The sequence below is a fragment of the Ruditapes philippinarum genome, unplaced genomic scaffold, assembly GCF_026571515.1.
Source record: "Ruditapes philippinarum isolate M1 unplaced genomic scaffold, ASM2657151v2 ctg4788_1_1_1_1, whole genome shotgun sequence".
Classification (NCBI taxonomy): domain Eukaryota; kingdom Metazoa; phylum Mollusca; class Bivalvia; order Venerida; family Veneridae; genus Ruditapes; species Ruditapes philippinarum.
The window spans coordinates 75,445-96,410 of record NW_026865120.1 but is presented as its reverse complement, the minus strand read 5'-3'; the positions used below and the strand labels follow the sequence as shown (position 1 = coordinate 96,410).

Sequence of the window (20,966 nt, the reverse complement as noted above, 5' to 3'; positions counted from 1 at the left end):
CTGCTAGTGCTTTCCTTAAGCTGAATTTTTTTCCTGGTAAATTTTCTAAGGAGGATTTTTTTCCTGCTACCCCTAACTGTTTTCCTCCTAAAAAATTTTGCATAATTTCGCAGCGTATTCCTGCTTTATAGGAGGGAAATCTGTGATATGTAAACCTGAAATGCCTTAGATGGATTACGCCTAGTAGCTAGGCGGAATTTCTGCTTTTTTCAGGGCGGAAGTTTTCGTACGGGATTCTGGGAAAACAGAGTGGGTAAATGATCTGAAACTTTGCACAAAGGTTTTTGGTGTAGATCTACGTCCAATACAACATTTTGTCTCGAAAAATTATTTCCAGTCCTGTCATGTCAAAAAAACCTTTGTGAAGTCCCTTTAAGTTAAACACTTTTGTGAGTTTCTTATTATTTATAACTTAAGTGTATATGTAACAAATATTGTAAAAGACAAAAACATGAAATGGTGTTCATTTTATTTATCTTTTATTTATTCCATACCTTTTTAGAAAAGAAATTGTAATTTCTTTTTATTGCATATGTTATTTATATAAGCCGCTTTATATTTGTACTTATTACACATTATTTTCTTGCCAATGACTGGTCTTTGCGATTACATAATTATCTGTGATAATTTAAATAAAAACCTACTAATATCTAATATGTATATATTATGTCTCTATATTTCAAAAGGTGTTATAATTTATTTTTGTTATCTAATCTGTTCATGTACATTGTATATGTCTGCTTTACTTGTTCAAATTGAAATTAAATATTTTCTACATTTACATATAGTTATACGTTTATCTTAATTTATCATATCTTCTACTTACTTCAGGCTATTTGTAACAAAAAAAATGTTCATGATATTTCATCTGTATCTGCAGTTGTTTATAAATTTGTTTTTTAATATAGTTTGATTTAAATTTATTTGCACTCACAGTTGTATAATAATTTATGCATATAGAATAGTGTATGTCCCTATATGTTGAAGTACAGACCTTCAGGGGATTCTAATAAGAAAGGATGGAATGAAATATGAATAATACCTATATAGGATACATCCTTAAATGTTCATTGTTGAGTTAAATAAGTACAAACATGGTGGGATACATCCCCCAAACCACCATTGATAATTACTATAGATAATAACAAACATGGTGGGATTCATCCCCCAAACCACCATTGATAGTAACTATAGATAATAACAAACATGGTGGGATACATCCCCCAAACCACCATTGATAGTTACTATAGATAATAACAAACATGGTGGGATACATCCCCCAAACCACCATTGATAGTTACTATAGATAATAACAAACATGGTGGGATACATCCCCCAAACCACCATTGATAGTTACTATAAATAATAACAAACATGGTGGGATACAAACCCCAAACCACCATTAATAGTAACTATAGATAATAACAAACATGGTGGGATACAAACCCCAAACCACCATTGATAGTTACTATAGATAATAACAAACATGATGGGATACATCCCCCAAACCACCATTGATAGTTACTATAAATAATAACAAACATGGTGGGATTCATCCCCCAAACCACCATTGATAGTTACTATAGATAATAACAAACATGGTGGGATACATCCCCCAAAACCACCATTAATAGTAACTATAGATAATAACAAACATGGTGGGATACATCCCCCAAACCACCATTGATAGTTACTATAGATAATAACAAACATGGTGGGATACATCCCCCAAACCACTATTGATAGTTACTATAATAATAACAAACATGGTGGGATACATCCCCCAAACCACCATTGATAGTTACTATAGATAATAACAAACATGGTGGGATACATCCCCCAAACCACCATTGATAGTTACTATAGATAATAACAAACATGGTGGGATACATCCCCCAAACCAACATTGATAGTTACTATAGATAATAACAAACATGGTGGGATACATCCCCCAAACCACCATTGATAGTTACTATAGATAATAACAAACATGGTGGGATACAAACCCCAAACCACCATTGATAGTTACTATAGATAATAACAAACTTGGTCGGATACATCCCCGACCACCATTGATAGTACTATAGATAATAACAAACATGGTCGGAATACATCCCCAAATATATATTGTTAGGTACTTTAAATAGTAACAAACCAAAAATCTCCATTGTTAGTTGCATGTAGTCAAATATAATCAATCAAATTGAGATCAATATGTTTCTTAGAAGAATTGAAAGGATTATTTTTTTACTATCTTATAATTGTTTTATAATATGCAAACTATTTATTTTTTATATATCCTTTTATATATCATAATATTTATGATTGCTTCATATTTTGTTTTTAAAGCTTAAAACATACTTGTGTCTCTTAAAGACCCATTTAGCCCCGGAAATGATTTCATTTTTATTGCTCAAAAACTTTTTATTTTTGGTATCTTTTCACACTTTTCAAAAAGTTACTTATTTGTCAAATAGATTAACTATCTTTGCTTCTCGGCAATTGGTATAATTATTGTGATTTTGATATTTTGTGACAAAGTCAATATGCAACTTTGTGTAAATTTTGCTACCTTTATGACACATCGCTAATTTCTTTAGGTTTTTTATTAACATCGAACATGCTCTAAATCCATTTCTCAGACATTATTTAACACACGATTGACCTTTCTTAAGAATTAATATATAACCACATTTCTGAGGCATAATATGTCTTAAATATTATCATTATTTTATGCTTTGCACAATCAATGTATTTGCTATGACCTAACACATATATTTATGTACCCACTTATGTCTGTTTGTCCCTCTGTGCAATAATGCAGTGTATATGTCACTTTTTTCTAATTAAAACTATAATTAATCTTGTTTATAACATTCCGGTCTTTGTTGTCTGTTTGAATATAAATGTGTGCTATTAATATATATTAATACATTAATTTAATAATCAAACATTTCAATAGTGGTAAGTATGGGAGGCATAAGCAACGTCCTGATTGAAAAAACCAAGACTGTCTTTAGTTTTAAGACATAAAACCAACTTTATGACAAACTTAATTAAGCCCGTTTCAATAAATTTTTTTTACCGTCAGTCAAAGACTGTTGACTATATTCATATTTCCTGAGAAAAAAAACTTAAAGGCAATGCCAAACCCTTTTATTCGCAATGTTTTATTGCTCATCTGTATTGCTATTCAGAAATTAAAAGAGTCGTACAATAAAAGTCATAAGTTAAGACGTTTTCTTTGAATCGCAAGATTGTCTCAGGTTTGCTCTTAAGACTGAGTTAAGACTTAGGACTTTCTACGAAACGCAGCACAGTCTCTGACTGTACATCGATGCACGGCCTTACCTTACTACATACTCGGACAATATTCTGCTATCAGAGCTACAATCGTTATACATGCATGAGAATCGTGATTAAGTTTCATTAAATCCATGTCAGAAAAGGGAGAATCCATGTCAGAAAAGGGAGAAAACTCCATTTCATAAGTTGTTGGCACTGTACAACCTTACTATTCATTTTGGTGATAAAGTTAATCTCTGCTATCTGAAAATATCTTAATACAAACCAAAGGTTGCTTGTGTCGTTTGAAGGCCGTAACAAATCGCCCAATAAAGTCTTTCAAAGATGTTACATTTTCGATCATTGAAGACAATTTAGCACAACTTGTTTGTGTTTGTGGTACTTCATGTTCCTTCTTCTGGTCTTTTTCTAATTTGGTGGTTACATATTATCACCCTTAGGATATGTTGAAAACTGCTTAAGCCAGTCCAAGAGAACGTAAAAGGCAGCTTGCAAAGGCTCCACCGTCCAAGACCAGGCTATTTAAGTCAAACATTTAAAGATCCTGTATGTTTTAATTAAGGTTGTTACCACACTTAAGGGAAATTGTATGTAATTATGTATATAATTATGCTTCTAAAACAATTTTCGAACATCGAAGAATATGTAAAATATGCACTGCAAATATTTGTCCACATTATATGTAATCATTAAAATATATGCATTCATTTCTTATTGAAAAATTTGGCTTAGGCTTTAAAGAAAATAAATTTCTAATCACCTCCCTTTATTTACATATGCCGACCGACCCATGACAGTGAAAGGGTTAAATTAGCGAATCTCTGTATTACTTGCACTATATGCTCCTAAGGAAAAAATTACTAATATTAAGAATAACATAACGAGATGCCCATGTATTTCTGGTGGATACTGTAAATAAATATTGATAAAGACTAGTTTCAATTAAATATCGCGATTTTTTAATCCTTTAAATAAGCAAAAAGCGTAACAAATCTTCGTTTAAAAAGTAATTTGAAAGACAAAGGAAAAGATTGGGAAAGGCTGTAGAAGTTTCCAAATATACATTTAAACGTTTATCGACAATAAGAATAATTTCACATACAGGATTATCATTATAAACATTGAAATATGACGGCTTATATAATGTTATCATCAGTACTTTTGCTGGATTAATATTTTATTTGGATTTGAAAGACGTTTTGAGCTCCACACACGACTGTCTGTGAAGAAAAGCACAATATTTGCGTTAGTAATTGTTATTTTATCATGTTTGTTGCAAAAATATACCTTAGAACATCGCAGTGTTTTACGTCTTTGAATTGGAATATAAAATAGAAATATTGTTCATTAGTTTGAAATGCTAATAATTCGGGACGGCGTGTTCAAGATGATATAAGAATTGATTCAGTTCTTTCCAGTCATCTTCAAACACAAAGGACTGAAGTATAGGTTACAACTGTCATTATTTGCATTGTTCCTGTATAATATTGATGGCCCCTCTACAACACGTGTTGTCGAGCGCGTGACCGAACATGTGTTGGCCCTGTCACTAAATAGTAAAAATAATCCGGTTTACATATACTTATTTGGAGCCCCAATATCACAAAGGAGCGGTGGGTACACCACAGCGGCGTTGGATAAAAAAAGGCCGTTAATTTGCTGTTGTCGGTAAGTTTATTACTCAAATTAAACGTTTTCTGGAATCACCTAGTGAGGAGACTGGAGCCCTAATAGGTACTATTCCAACTTATACCATGCGCACAGTGCTATTCGTTGCCATTTCTGTAGACGCCATTTTTGCCTTATTGAGGTAATAACACGTACAAATGAGTACAAAACGACCCCTAAATATACTCGCATCACAATGTGTGTATGATTCTTGTACAAAACAATCATATTTTGGAAAATTTTGAAATTGTTATTGCCGTTTTTTTATAAAAAGAATTGACAAATATTAATACGCAGACGGTGGTGGATTCTTTTGGAACGCAGCGCGGTGGGCACAATATCATTAATGTCTATTGTTAGGGTTTGACTTGACATAACGCATTTTTTGATAGAGTGTTTCAGAGAAACGTGTTTATTTGGTGTTTAAAATGATATGATACATTTGATGTGATGCTGGTGTATTAAGGGGTCGTTTTGTACTAATTTGTACGTGCTATATCCAAAATAAGGCAAAATGGCGTCACCTCGTCAAACCGTACAGAAGTGTTCGCATAAATAGCAATGAATTGCACTTTGTGCGTGTAAAAAGTTGGAAGAGAACATATGTGGGCTCCAGTCTCTCTAGGTGTTTCCAGTTAAACATTAAACACAGTAAAGCATAGTCATAAACTTACCGCCTATTTTATCCACCGCTTCTGCGACAAATACTCCACCGACGCTGTGATAAAACCACCGCTTCTGCGAAAGCTATGGACAGTGTGAATATGAATGACTGTCGGGAGAGGTTTTGGAAGTCTCATTCACATTAGACTTGAAATACAATACTTTAAGTTTGAGTAGAGGTGGTAAGAATTAATTCATTCCTCAACTTTACAACGAGCAGAGGCTTGACTGGATTAAGTCAAGTGACTGGCGGGTGAACCACCCCCATGATTAATAATTGTTATACTTGTTCTTTATTTAAAATTTGGGAAAAGTACAAATAGGCAATTTAAATACCATGAGATTGCCTTCATGATTAATTACAATGATGAGAGATTATCACCTTATCTTTTAAGAGTGACATTTCTTATAACTAAAACTAAATTTTTGTCTTCCATAACATCTAGTGCTCTCTCAGGTCATTCGCTTCTTATGTGGGATATTATACTTGATACTAAATGTATGCAACATGTATTTTGTGAGAGTAAACCAGGATAAAAGTTAACTATGATGTTACTAATGTTCTAGCTGATTTTATGATTGATCAAGACACTTTATATGATACTAGCTTAGACAAGGGTGTTAATCCATGCGCGCGCATCCTTAAAGTTCTGATACTGCGAACACTTCATTCGGACCAGATACACAATCATACGTTTAATTTGAATTACGAGCTAGTAGTTGGGTATTCATCTTGTAGTTCGGTCCGAACTACAAGCTGAATACCCAACTACTAGCTTGTAGTTCAAATATAATGTATGCTGATGTATTTGTTCCGAACTACAAGCTGAATACCCAACTACTAGCTTGTAATTCAAATAGTATGTATGCTGGCGTATTTGTTCCGAACTACAAGCTGAATAACCAACTTCTAGCTTGTAATTCAAATATTAGGTATGCTGATGTATTTGTTCCGAACTACAAGCTGAATACCCAACTACTAGCTTGTAATTCAAATATTATGTATGCTGGCGTATTTGTTCCGATCTACAAGCTGAATAACCAACTTCTAGCTTGTAATTCAAATATTAGGTATGCTGATGTATTTGTTCCGAACTACAAGCTGAATAACCAACTACTAGCTTGTAATCGGGGTATTACAAGCTGAACTACGATGTACAATGTACAAGCCAACTTCACATACCTACTTTCTATCAATTGCATAGTTATGTGTACGCAGTATCTGGATTTTTTAGAGTGTACGCAATATCAAAATCTCTGTAAATAGTAAGTTTAAATACGTTTTGAGTACAAATGAATTTGAACGAAGGTTGAAAATATATTTTTGAAAAGGATTCTACAGCAGAATAACTTCCAGCCGTTTAAAACGGCCAGTTTAATCGATATTTGCTCATTTACTGTAACATTTCAACGCCGAGTGTACGCACTATCCAGAATCAAAATCGCATTCAACGCGAAATACTGACAAAACAGGAAAGAGTTACCTCAAGACATTTTGTATATAAAAACTAGAAGTTAGGATATCTTCTTTGCAAAACAAATTGAATTCATACCTTTTCTGATTTCTTCACACCACTCGTTTTTCTTCGAAATACCGGCCGATGAAGTGTTCGCGGTATCAGAACTTTAAGGATGCGCGCGCATGGATTAACCCCCTTGTTAGATATTTCTAAATCGTACACAATCTGATATTGGCGAAATATATAATGATTGGTGTGGCATACATGCACGATATATTACCATTTAATAGGGAGAATAAATACGGTAACCGTGATTAAAGACGGCGCCCTAGACTAACCAGTTATCAGATATGTGGAATAGCGTTTGTATGTCTGAGAAAGCATGGCTTTCACATAAAAACAAAGCAAATTTATATATTACAGTAAAATTATGTAAGTAGCGATCGCGAAGTTCAGAGAGCTAAGCGATTCCATTGGTTCTCGTTAAAATCGCAGTTTTAAGACTTTGTATAGTCATACGTTTAAATAGGCAGTCATTTTGTAAGCGAAGTAATTTTGTCCATTATTTTAACATGATAAATTTACGCAGTGATAACATGCATTAACGGATGAAATCACGCGAGTTGAGCCGCTTTTAAAAAAGTTGACACGGGGCGCCATGTATTTATAAATAAACAGCTGGCGTCCTCCCTTATGGAATGCTTTTTTGGCCAAATGAAGGAGCTATTATTATAAGCAGTTAATGTATGTTGTGTTTAGTTTATTTTGATTCGGAAAATCAAGTAAACAAATATGTTGTTATATTTGTGTTTAAGAACTTTATGTAAAAATCATGTGCCATGTGATATTATTTTCATGAAATTGCAGACTCGGTTTAACAGCTTGTCCAGTAGCTTTATTGGCAATACTAAGAGCAAGATTCCGAATATCGTTGTGGTCTACATTGTATTCTTTTCCTTTTTTTATTTATCTAAGTTTTTTTATTACATAGTTTTCACTGTTAAACCTTTTACCCCATGAGCATAAAATTATGTCGAAAATGGCCGTTTTCATTGAAATGCCTACAGTAACAAGTTCAAACTGCTATGAAACTATGAAAAATGCTTCAATACTGATGAAACTTGGCACAAATGTTGACCAGACAATAGTCTCTGTAGCAGCATGCTCAGTCGTAAATTTCCTGTTACCATGGCAACGGGGGACGTCTCAAAATTGACAAAAATCACTTTTTTGCATTGTTTTTTTCCATCAATTCTGATACCAAAGTGCTGCAACTTCTCAATGAATCGAGATAGAGCAAAAGGCTTTTCAGCGTGCGTTACTAGTTACCCTAAGATCGACCTGAAGCCATTTTTAGCATGTCATATGTCCAAAATTTTCTTGGCGATGAAGGGGACTACCGCCTTCTTCAAACCCCCCAAACAGAGGGGCACATCCCCCCTTCTGGCAACCCCCTGATGTAACATTTGGATGGGGGCGGCGCCGAAAAAAAGGTCACTTTTTTAACAACATTTCTCAAAGAAAAGTAGTGTTTGGGGCCTAAATAGGACATTTTTTCAATGTTGGGGGCCTCAAAAAAGAGGGGGGGGGGACCGTCAAAAGACGTCTATATGAGGAAAAAGGTTAAACATATTTTTCTTAATTTTAGATTGTTTATTGTTTCGTTCTATACACTGTAATGCAAAAACTTTTTCGCTAGAGAGGCATTATTTATATTTGTAAATTATATATATTTTTGAAATTTTCCTACAAGAAGAACGTTCACCTGCAATTTAGTATTAGGATTGGTTACGGAACTGTTGAAAACGATTATCCTTTTTATCCATATTACGTTTATGTTGAACACAGATAGTTATTACAAAGTGTAACATTATCCAGATTTTGAAAGCTATCCGTTTTTCTGCAATGTTATTACTTTACTTCTATCACATTGTCATCATTATTTTGCTGAGTTTCAAGTTTTCTTTATTTTAAGGGGAAGTAACTCAATTTTACAAAAATGATTGTTCTTTTCTGTCTATCTAAGGTATTACATACTATTTTTGTTGTATATAAACAATATGGATTTTTCTAGTTTATTCAGTACGGTACAGGAATCTTCTAATCACTATGTGAAATTTATAATATATGTATGCAGTTAATTGCTTTATAGTAAAGTCTTATGGAAGGGTTAAAGATGGACAGTTTTTGTTATTATAAGAGATAAGCATTTAATGCTTAGTCACAACTCAATTTTTTTATATGATATAGACTATTTGAGATTTTTTTTACTTTTATACTATTCATTTTAGTTTTCTTTCTACTAGATTTTGAATTCCATCCAATAGGATTTCATATTCATTTAATAGAAACTGGGAATTATTTATGTTATGTGCATGTACATGTATATCTTAGTATATGGATATGACGAGACATATAATATTTCTGTATTTAAAATTTTACAGTTATGACATTATTATTAAAGGGATGAGACTTGCATTTAAAATTATAAATGACAATACATGTATTGGTTAGTCTACAGGTTATAGGTTTATACCCAGTGTTAGCTTGGTAATAAAAGTATTTATAATAATAGAGTGAAACGATGAAGAAAAATTTTGTATTTATGATTTTGATAAAAAAAGTGTTTAGTTTTGAAGAATCATATAAGATAATACCTGTACAAGACATTTCAAAGAACTCAACGATCTTAAAGGGAGAGGGGGTTTAGTTTCTGTTGTTATGTTGAATTGATACAGTGTATTACTGTACATATATGTACATATACAAAAAAATGGTGATAAAATTATAGGAATGTAAAACCAGTTAAAGTCTCTTCCATCCTCAATGGAAATGATTGTTTTATCTGGTATGAAGTAACAAAACGGACTTAAACGACTGCACAAACCCTTAGAATATTCCCACGTTATTCAAGTATTCGTTAAAAGATATTTTTTGTAAGCACAGGTAAGTAGTCTGAGTATGTATAAACACTGTATTTTATTGCACTGTTGCAATATAACAATGGAAGCGATAGAGCTGAGTGAATTGGCAGTTTTATAACAAAAAGATATGACTTAGTCTATTTAAATTTCAATATTAAAACATGTTAATGATAAAACAAAATGGTGATCTTATTTCAAAATCATGGTATTTGTGCATCATCATTTAACTGATGCTTATTAATTAACGACCAACTAATGTCTTATGACTAGTATTAATGTTTTTTTCTTTCTAATAATTGTTGCACTGTTTGATTTCACAAATTATGCTCTATATGATGATGTACTATGGACTATAGAGTAATAAAGGTTCTGCTATGTTCTGCCCGCATCATTGTTGTACTTTGTACGTTTTTCACACGTATTGAGATTTCGTATAAGTGGCATTTGCGTCGTGACAATTGCTAGATGAATAGAAATAGGTCGGTAAAATTTGATATGTTTATAGATTGCCCAGAGTAACTGCTCAAAACATATATGGTCTGTTGACAATTATACCAGAGGGTAACTAAAATATTCATATAAAATCATGTTGTGAAACTGGTAATTAAATTCATATTGTCATTATTATTGCATGATTGAAGTGATTACAGCTATTGAAGGTTTTTTTTTCAAGTTTATCTATTCAGTCAAGCACGCTATTGGAAATTCGCAATCATGGTGCGTTTTACTAGCTCACCTGAGCACAAAGTGCCCAGAGCTGAGCTTTTGTGTTGGTAGTATGTCCGTCGTTCGTCGTTGTCCACAATTTTTTTTAACAACATCACCTCCTTAACTACTGGGTAGATTTTGACCAAACTTTAAAAGGCCACGCACTGGGGATCACTTAATTTATAGTTATGTAATCTGGATAAAAATGATATCTCATTACTGGATTTATTTAACCTTTCCTAGCAGTGTATCTCAGGTGAGGTATCAAGGGCCATCATGACCCTCTTGTCAATTTTTATCAACTGAACGACTGCAGACATGCGCATTGATTTGTTGGTAATTTTGCTGGTTAGTTGATAGTTTGCGCCAGGGCAACATGAAGAAATATTGCTTTAATATCGGTTTACTTCTTTTTCATGGCCTTGTTTTACTTATAGACAGTCGTAACATAATGTTTACAAAGTTTACAATGTATACCGATTTGGAAGGGTTTACTTGTCCGGCAATGAATAAAGATTTTGAAGAAGAGAAGTTGAATGTAATGCAGTGTTTGCTAGTTTGTGCTGACAGCTCGTCGTGTTTTGGCGTATTCCACGACGAAGCTGATATGCACTGTGTAGGGTGCAATGACACAATTCTTACCAATTCATCGGCTCCATCTCAGGACGGAATGCAGTACTTTAAACGTCAAGGTAAGTAAGTTTTAGATGTATTTAAGTTACTTAGTGTAAGGCAAAATTGCAAGGCAGAATAAGTTTGATAATCCTAGATCATGTAGTTGTTTTTATATAAATTGAATTAATGGTGACTTCTCATAGTGTCAAAATAGAAATTGTTCATTGTTAAATGGTGGTTTTAGCTATCCTCTTCTTGAATATTGTTTAACCAACCTCCCAAGCTTGAAGCATGTTTTAATTTTATCGTTTTGGACGACCTTTTAGGTTTCCTTTTTCATCTATATCGATGCATTTTAAAATGGTTTTCGTCATGTTTTAAAATGAATATTTGATACAGGAAAAATTTCAAGACAGACAATATCATCTCTTTCGGTCATACAAAGTAGACAGGAGAAGATAAAATGTTCCGAGTAAAAATGTTCCGAGTAAATCATTCTCAGAATGGATAGTAATGATACATGCACTACATAGATAAGCAGAGTTTACTGGGGCGTTATAATACTTTCATAAAACGTTTATTTCAATACTCAAATAAAATGTTTATGTTACTAAGATTGTCATTTTTAGATTTAAAAAAAAAACAACAACAAAAAACGAGATTCCCTAAGTGGTCTTAAATTCAATCTACTTTTCATTTCTGGCTAAGGAAAAAAAGAAGATCAATTCATATCTATCGTACCAGACTATTAAACATAAGTATATATTTTTTATATTTTAAATATATCATTCTAATTAGCATACAAGGAACGGTTTAAAAGCCTTCTTCAATCAACCATGCGTAAACTGTAACTTCTGTTGTGAGCACATTCGTTTTAACCAGATACATATGTTATCTATGTCTCTGTTTTAACATATCTTCTTCAATCAACCAATCGTAGACTACCACTTCCGTTGTGCGCATTTCGTTCATCAACCGAACGTAAACTGTAACTTCCGTATTGTGCATTTTCCTCTAAACATAATTTTATGATCTTCAATTCTGTTCGTTTCAACATACCTTCTTCAATCAACCATGTTATTTCCGTTGCGCGCATTCCGTTAAAACAAACATGTAGTCTGTTTTACACAAATGCACATAATTTGTGCAATAATAACTTACTTTGTCTTGTATTATTGTTTTGATCTGCTAAATGTCTATATACATATGTTACCGTAAAATACACTTTCAAAAAATGAAATAGAAAAAGAGCGAAATAATAGCAATTCACATTCGCTATTTGCATGTCAATAAAATGAAGGTGGTTTTGGTATTCGAGATGATTTTACCCACGAACATGTATATGTTTCATTTCAGCGTACATGCTAGTTACTGAAGAGAAATCATGGACAAATGCAAGCGTAAGCATCGCTTTTTAACTTTAAATTCTTAAACGATTACTAAATCATGCTGGGTTGTAGGACTATTTCATGGCTGGCTATAGAATTTAGAATTCATGTATAGATTTTTCAGTTACAATCCGTTTTAAAAAAAATATAGTTGCCATTGCCTAGATTTTTTGAAATATTGTTTTAATATAATCTTTGTTTGTATGGCGCAAACACGTGTTTTACCTTAGATTTGAGAACTCACATCCAGAGTTTTGTCTTGATGAACCAAAAGAAGGTGATTATATGATGTGTCCGTGGTCGAGCTGTTAGGGTCTCTATCTTCAAATAGCTTGTGAGAAAGCAATACAGAAATAATGCACTGAGAAACACATGAGGTATTCCTTGAAAACCGCAACACAAGACATTTTAGTGTCTGGGCGGCTTGAACAACGTTACGCCCCCCCCCCTACCCTTTCAGAAAAGTCAACAACAACAAAACATCAACAACAACAAAAATAACGAATACATTTTACCGATTTGTAACCCTGTAACCCTTAACTTTAATGGAGCTATCCCTCTTTTAATTGGGACTACTTCTCTCTTAGTTATAAAGAGTTCAATGTCGGAATTTAAAAAGGAGTTACTATACCTGTCTAGTATAGAGCAAGGTCAGTATGTACGCATGCGAAGGATAGCACAGCTCGATTCTGGTGGTAAAGGTTTATCACCAAGTCGTCAAACAGGCTTAAGACTATTTTCAATACATAAACAGAACAAGGCATGAGCCGAATATGATTCTTTAATTGCTAATATATATTAAATGTATACACATATTTCAGTTAGTTTTGTGGTTGTTGTAGTTTTTCCTGATCGCCTTGCAATATAACGGCCTCGTGTTTATAAGTTTGCAGCTAAGGTTAAACGTTTAATTTTCATGGCAAATATTTGTTTCATTCGAAGAACGTATCTTTTAACATTCTAAGAACTACGGGTGCTGATAAATATTTACACGTTTTAACTCAAATATGCCAAGCAATGAATGTCACGAACTACTTCATCAAATTCATTTAGAGGTCTTATCTGTTTAATATGTTTTAATACCCCCCCCCTCTTTAACAAATCAGATATTCAGTATTGGCAATGCTATTAGCATATCGACATGATCAATGTATAAAATATTCATATAACAGTGACAGTAATTAATTAAAATTTCATACCAGTAATGATTTTTATGGCATTGTTTTCCAGTTACACTGTCAGACATTAGGGGGACATTTAGCAGACATTACATCAGAAGAAGAAGAAATATATATAGAGGATCAAATACTCGGCAGTGGTGAACTCTTTTAATATCATATCATATTTGAGCCGCGTCACGACAAAACCAACGCAATGCATTTGCCCCAGCAAACAAAAGACGTTGTACCAACGTTGTACTGACGTTAGACCCTGACGTTGGGTAAACGTTGGCAGAAGGTTGGATTTGAAAGTTTTTTAGACGTCAGAAAACCGACGTCTATACAACGTCATATAATGACCTTTATCCAACCTTTTCTGACCATAATCCAACTTTTCTGACCATTATCTGACCATAATCCAACCTTTCCTGACCATTATTTGGACATAATCCGACCTTTTCTGACCATAATCCAACCTTTTCTGACCATTATCTGACCATAATCCAACTTATCTGACCAAATTTTCTGACCATGATTTAGACTTTAACCTCATTCAAAACTTTTGGAATACGATTTTTTTAATAATAGGGTAAACAAATAAGCATTCTTATAATTTTAGCAATTTATTTGCATACTCGGAATCACAAGTTCCAAACAAGAAATGTGGTACGATAACAAATGCAAGATTTACATAATATTTTTTGAAACTATTAAACTTGAAAGTAAGTACTTTAATAACGCTTTATGTATTAAATAAGCATGTTTTAGAAATTAGATACACAAAATCCTTCTTGAATATTACCACTGACATTTTGTATAGTAAACATCCATGCATGTGTTTTTTTTTATTTCACCACTGATCATGAACTGATCACCCTGATTTTGGGATTTTCCAATCATCTATCCAGTTCACTGATTGTATATTTGTCTTTGTATTTTATAACTGAATCTAGATCTGAATGTTAAATGGAACAATATTCTGAATATTTTGTTATTATTATAAATAGCAATGTTTATGTATCTTCTTTCGTCCTCCTCCACTGTGTCGATCTGGGGCATACTGTAAGCGTATCATTACCGTCTCCAACCTAAATCTCATCACACTTTCTGAAAATAAAAAAAAATAAAATAATCAATTACAAGTGCAAGAAATAAATCACTTTTACATATTATAATTAAACGAAATTCTGATAAACTCTCCAACTACTTAAAAAAGATATTTATTATTTTCTATCTAGTTCAAACCATATATGTAGTTAAGTGTACCTATATATCTATTGATTTTGATAAAAATATGGCTTCGTGAATTTCATTATATAAAATCAAGGGTAATAAGATCACTGTATTTTCTATAATATTTTGAAATATACCTGTCACAAAATCTTGGTAAGTTTTCGTTTTTCTTTTCCTCTTAATACTTTCATCTTCCTCCTGAACTTTTGCCAGATGTTGAATTATCATAATTTCCACAATCTGAAAGACGAAATATAATCATTTTAGAATTTAACCATGTGGTGGAAGGATGTTTGTCTAATACAATAGGCAAAATCCAAATACTATTAATCTTAGTTAACTCATAAGGGCATGAAAAACTTACATAACAAATACCAAATTAATTCTACTCCCGCAAAAAATTGATATTGTTATTTTTATATTCAATGTAATTTATACAAATTTTCAAACAACATCAAAGAAATTCACATGTTACTGTCATTTTTATAGATATCATCTCTGCCCAGCATGATCCGATCTGCTAGGTGTATATAGGACAGACTGGCTTAGTGTACAAACGTTTTATGATACGAACATATAACTTGTTGATAAGCAGGCTAATTAACAAACTATTACTTTTATTGATTTATAACTATGATAATGTGTTTTCTGATTTATAATATGTTGTTTGATTACATTAATAAAAAGAGAGCTAGTCAGAAACAATGTGCTTTCAGATATATCTTACCAAAGTCGTATCATTTACATGTATCAAATGCCATGAATCATTATCATTATATAAGAAACACATGGTATGCTTACAGTATTGGTAAAGTACTTCAATTAACAACGAGTAGTTTAACAACTACACAGATATCAAAATCAAACTGTGCAGCTGATACATGTGTAAATGACTGGCCCCTTATGTAAGGGAAATTCATGTTGATAAGAAATAAGAGGGAATTTTATTTACCAGCATTTGAATAAATTATAAGAGTCTAACGTACTGCATTTAACTTTTTATTGATTTCAATTGCTAGGATATTTCCTACCATTGTTTGTGCATTTATTTGGCTTGGCGATATAGTGCGGGGAAAATGATCCGATGATACAGACTGTTCTATAGTAAATAATATAGTGCTCTTACGAGGAAACAAAAATTTTTATCTCGTGAAATCACGTGACATTAGGTTTTACCAGTCAAACATTACAATGATCAAATAGCCATCGAATCCATGCAAACATGCGGTAAATAAGCATTGAAAAACAATATATAATGTTTGCCTACCTTTTCATTTTGTTTGGAATATTCAACTTTGTCTGTCAGCTCGTTGTTTTTTTGTCCGCCAATACAACTGAATTTCAAATCCGATATAGGCCTATGTCGCCAATTCGAATTTACTAAATTATTTACCACTATAAAATAAAGCCCTCAAAAATGATAACAATTTCATTGTAAATGATATAAACACTTCTTAGACTAATTCGAGGAGATAAGATATTGTTTAAACGAAAATAGAGCAAATATATTTCATATTGATCTGCGACTATCCGTTTACCGAGCGCCACCTATCAAATATCGTACGTAGCCACCCACGTGATACTGTTATTGTTTTGATGGATAAATAGATATATAATTTTCCCTTTCTAAACTTAAATTTAAAATTCTAGCTGTTTATGCTTTCATTTATATATATATTGGTTTCATAAATTAAATTCACCTATTGTCAGATTACCGACCAAAACCCGACGTCGAGTCGACGTCAAAATGAAACGTCTGTTAGACGTCGGAGATTCAACGTCGGTTTAACGTTGTATGAAGGTCACCGACGTCGCGACCAAAATTCAACGTTGATCCAACGTTGTGTCAACGTCGGGTGTTTGCTGGGTGCGACCAGCATGGGTCCAGACCAGCCTGCCTGGAATCCGCGCAGTGTGATCAGGATCCATGTTGTTCGCTTACAAACACTATTACAAGTACATGTAGAGAAACTGATAACGAACAGCATGAATCCTGATACTTAAAAGAACCTCCAAATGCCGTCGTATATATATATATTTAGTAGTGTTGGGTCGACTAAAAGACCAAAACAAAGAATTATATTTACTGTTCTAAATAGTGATAAGTCTAAATCATTTTTAATGTATCGCGTTCAGTCTTGTTCTAGAATATCGCGTTCACATTTGTCTTAAAATATCGTGTTTATTTTCATTCTAATGTATCGTGCCCGTATTTATAAATATCTGTTCTAATGTATCGTGTATATTCCAATCCCAGTCATTTTCTATTGCATCGCGTTTATATCTGTTCTAATGTATCGTGTTTATTCCCTTTCTGGTGCATTTTCTTTTATTGCCCGTCATTGTTTTTCCCATACTTTTTCCAGGTAACAAACATCTAACATGCTCTATTAAGTATTTTTTATACATTATAAAATTCATTGTTGCTCTTTGTAAAGATATAAAACTTTATTTGTTTTGGAGGCAATATGTGCCTTTCAAAAAAACTCTTTTACTAGTTTTTAACAAAGATTTTTAAAATGTTCCAGTTATATTATTTCAGACTATACTAGTGACACTTGGATAGGAGCATCGCGCAAAACACTTGGAGGAATATATTACTGGGAAGACGGGACACTCCTCACTGACCATTACGTAAAATGGGGACAGGATCAACCATGGGACAACCGGGACGAGAAGTGCGCAGCGTTGTCTTGGATGCGTGAAATGACGTGGACTTGGCATGATTATTATTGTCAATATTTATTTCGCAGCTTATGTGAATTTGAGTAATAAAAGAAAGTCTCAAGTTTACTTATGTACGTTTACTAAAAAGTGTTCTCGAAAATTGACGCTTAGACCAGACTGAATTTGTTTTTTATTTCTTCTTCATTATCATATTCTAGTACCTGTTAGTTTGCTACATTCACTGTATGTACTATTTATAGTGACACGGTTGGACAGGAAGAAATAAATCTGTATTCAATATTGTGATCCATATAAAGCAATTACTTTATGTTTGAAAAAATTATAGTGCATATTTGATAAGGCGTATAATAAAAAGGTTAGTGTAAGAGTATCCCGATTAATTTGCTTATAATCTCCATTAGATCTTAATTAGATAATTACAGCGTCTTATTAAGACCATGTTATAGAAAATACACTCAGATCAAAATACAAGTTGCGAATTAAAATACTCTTTCCATTTCGCTTGATGCTATTTTGCCTCCTCAATAAATTAATTGACAATATAATTTTGTAATTGTATTCTTCACGTATGAAATTTTGTGTTATTTCGTAGCTCGATTTGAGTGGAAAGCGTTGCAATTGTCCACTCACATGAAATGGCCAAAAATTTCGAATGTGCTCGGCATGATACTATGTTCTTTTTTTTATTCCGAAGCCTCATATTTTATTTTCCTTCTTGCTAAAACACACTATATCTGTACATATGCATATAGGAGGATTTGCATGTGTTTAAGTTAACTGAGGTCCTAAAACCTAAAGCTAAAAAAGGAGCATTCTTACATGAATCAGCTGGGCCGCTTTTAACATAAAGATATCCCAAAGGAAATTAAATTAAGAAAAGTACTTAGAAATATACCTGAAATCGTAATTTGTGCTGTTTTTCGGTCGGTTTGATTGAAAAGCGTATAATTGAAAAAAAATCCAGTTAGAATATTTTTTTGTGGAAAAACAAAACGAGCGAATGATCTGAAATTTGCACACAAGTTAACGGTCTAGACCTATATCAAATGGAACATTAATTTCGAAAAAAAAAATTTCCAGTCCTGTCATGTCAAATATCCTCAGTGGAGTCACTTTGATGTTGTTTTGTTATTAATTCATGAATGTAATATTCACGAGTTGTTCTCACTTTGAGAATTATAAATATTTTACTTGTTTGAATTAACAATGCATCGTCGCCAGGTAATAATCAGTTATTGACATGATATTAAATCGATTTGCTTTCATAGCCCTGGACGCCTGTGAATGTCACACAATAATTGAAATATTACAAAATACATCAGTTACCGAACTGCTTTGCCATGCTGATACTTCAGAAGAAATAAATAAACGAAATAAATACTATATTCTATAGATTTCGATCATGTTTCACTTGCAGTAAAGCTAATATTGTATAGACTGATCACAGCCTTTCGTTTTGTTTAAATTGTCGACGAAGGTGCTCCCTAGTTCAATATCTAAAGCAACAACCATGTTTTACCGTTAACCTACTGTATTTGTATTAATAGCATAATTCAAAACAGTATCAGTCACGGCACGTTTCCCAGCCAAAGACATTTTCCGCTTTCATTAAATCCCGTACTGTTTTGGCACGTTTTAAAGGCGATAGATGTGTACTTGATGAAAATCTTTGCCATTTATATGTCTATCCATAAAAATACATGTATGGGATTGTTCGTGTAATCTATAGGCCCTGTACCATTTTTTCCCAAGAAACTTAAAAAAAGTAATACGTACCTGACATTTCAAATAATCTATTGATATACGCCAAAACGCACTTTTAGGTCCCTCTCCAAAACCCTAAACATAAACTTTGACCAAGATACGCTCCTAATATTTATAAAGCAAATCAAAACGGAATTTAAACATTTTACAGTTATATAATGAGCTACAAGCAGCTCTCAGTCCTGCTAAGTCTAAATGATCTCCCTATTTGAGCCGCGTCATGACAAAACCAACGTAATGTGTTTGCGACCAGCATGGATCCAGACCAGCCTGCGCATCCGCGCAGTCTGATTAGGAACCATGCTGTTCGCTATCAGTTTCTCTACTTGTAATAGGGTTTGTAAGCGAACAGCATGGATCCTGATCAGACTGCGCGGACTGGTCGCAAACGCACTATGCTGCTAAGTCTAAATGATCTCCCTATTTGAGTCACGCACGTCATGACAAAACCAACGTAATGGGTTTGCGACCAGCATGGATCCAGACCAGCCTGCGCATCCGCGCAGTCTGATCAGGATCCATGCTGTTCGCTATCAGTTTCTCTTCTTGTAATAGGGTTTGTAAGCGAACAGCATGGATCCTGATCAGACTGCGCGGATGCGCAGGCTGGTCTGGATCCATGCTGGTCGCAAACGCACTATGTTGGTTTTGTCATGACGCGGCTCATTTGACCATTACACTAATATTTTCTATTGAATATTTGACAAGAAATGTATACATTCTGAAAAAATGAACTATCTCTCTGTCTTTGCTAGCTAGAAACATGACTGATTTTGTATCTCTTTCAAATATAACTAAAAGAGGTCCCATAATTTTATTAAAATGGTCAGCGTCTTCTCAAATTTCACAGTCATTGCGTATATTTATGTTTTTCTTTGTGTTGACCTGTTTTAGTCTTACACCTAACTAAAACAAAGTTTTCACCCACAAAGTGTCTAATGTGTTAGTGTCATAGTGAAATAGAACTTTCCTCCTTTCTGCAAAAAAGTCACGAGCCGTTAAAAGTATGATTGTCTGAAGCAATCGTCATTTTCTAGTTATTCTTAATTGATCTTTGAGCATGATTTATTGTTTTAATACTTTCTTTGTATGGGGGTGGAAGTTTAGACAACATTGGTTGTTGTTCCTTATGCTTATTCGTTATCAGGAGTAATCTTTTAAACCATTTTATATACACCCATCTTTGTTTAATTGGTATATCCTGTTACGGTTTGATTTCTTATCAACACATTTGAATCGGAGAAAAGTACATGTAATCAGCTTTAAAGCCGTGGTGTAGAATAGTCATTAAAATCTATATCAAATGTTTTAAAGTATATCATCTCTGTACCAGCACTGATAAATCCTTTGTTTATTTAAATAGAAATATTAACGTCAATTTCCATTTTG

At 33.1% G+C, this 20,966-nt stretch overlaps 1 protein-coding gene across 1 annotated transcript; it reads left to right on the top strand.

The window, feature by feature from the left end:
• The first annotated feature begins 10,855 nt into the window (after positions 1 to 10,855).
• LOC132727915 (lactose-binding lectin l-2-like) lies at positions 10,856 to 18,337 on the top strand. Its single transcript, XM_060713510.1, has 4 exons — positions 10,856 to 11,421; positions 12,701 to 12,744; positions 13,963 to 14,050; positions 17,668 to 18,337. The coding sequence occupies exons 1-4, from the start codon at positions 11,106 to 11,108 to the stop codon at positions 17,895 to 17,897; spliced, it is 678 nt and encodes a 225-aa protein (XP_060569493.1). The 5' UTR covers positions 10,856 to 11,105; the 3' UTR covers positions 17,898 to 18,337.
• The last annotated feature ends 2,629 nt before the right edge of the window (positions 18,338 to 20,966 follow it).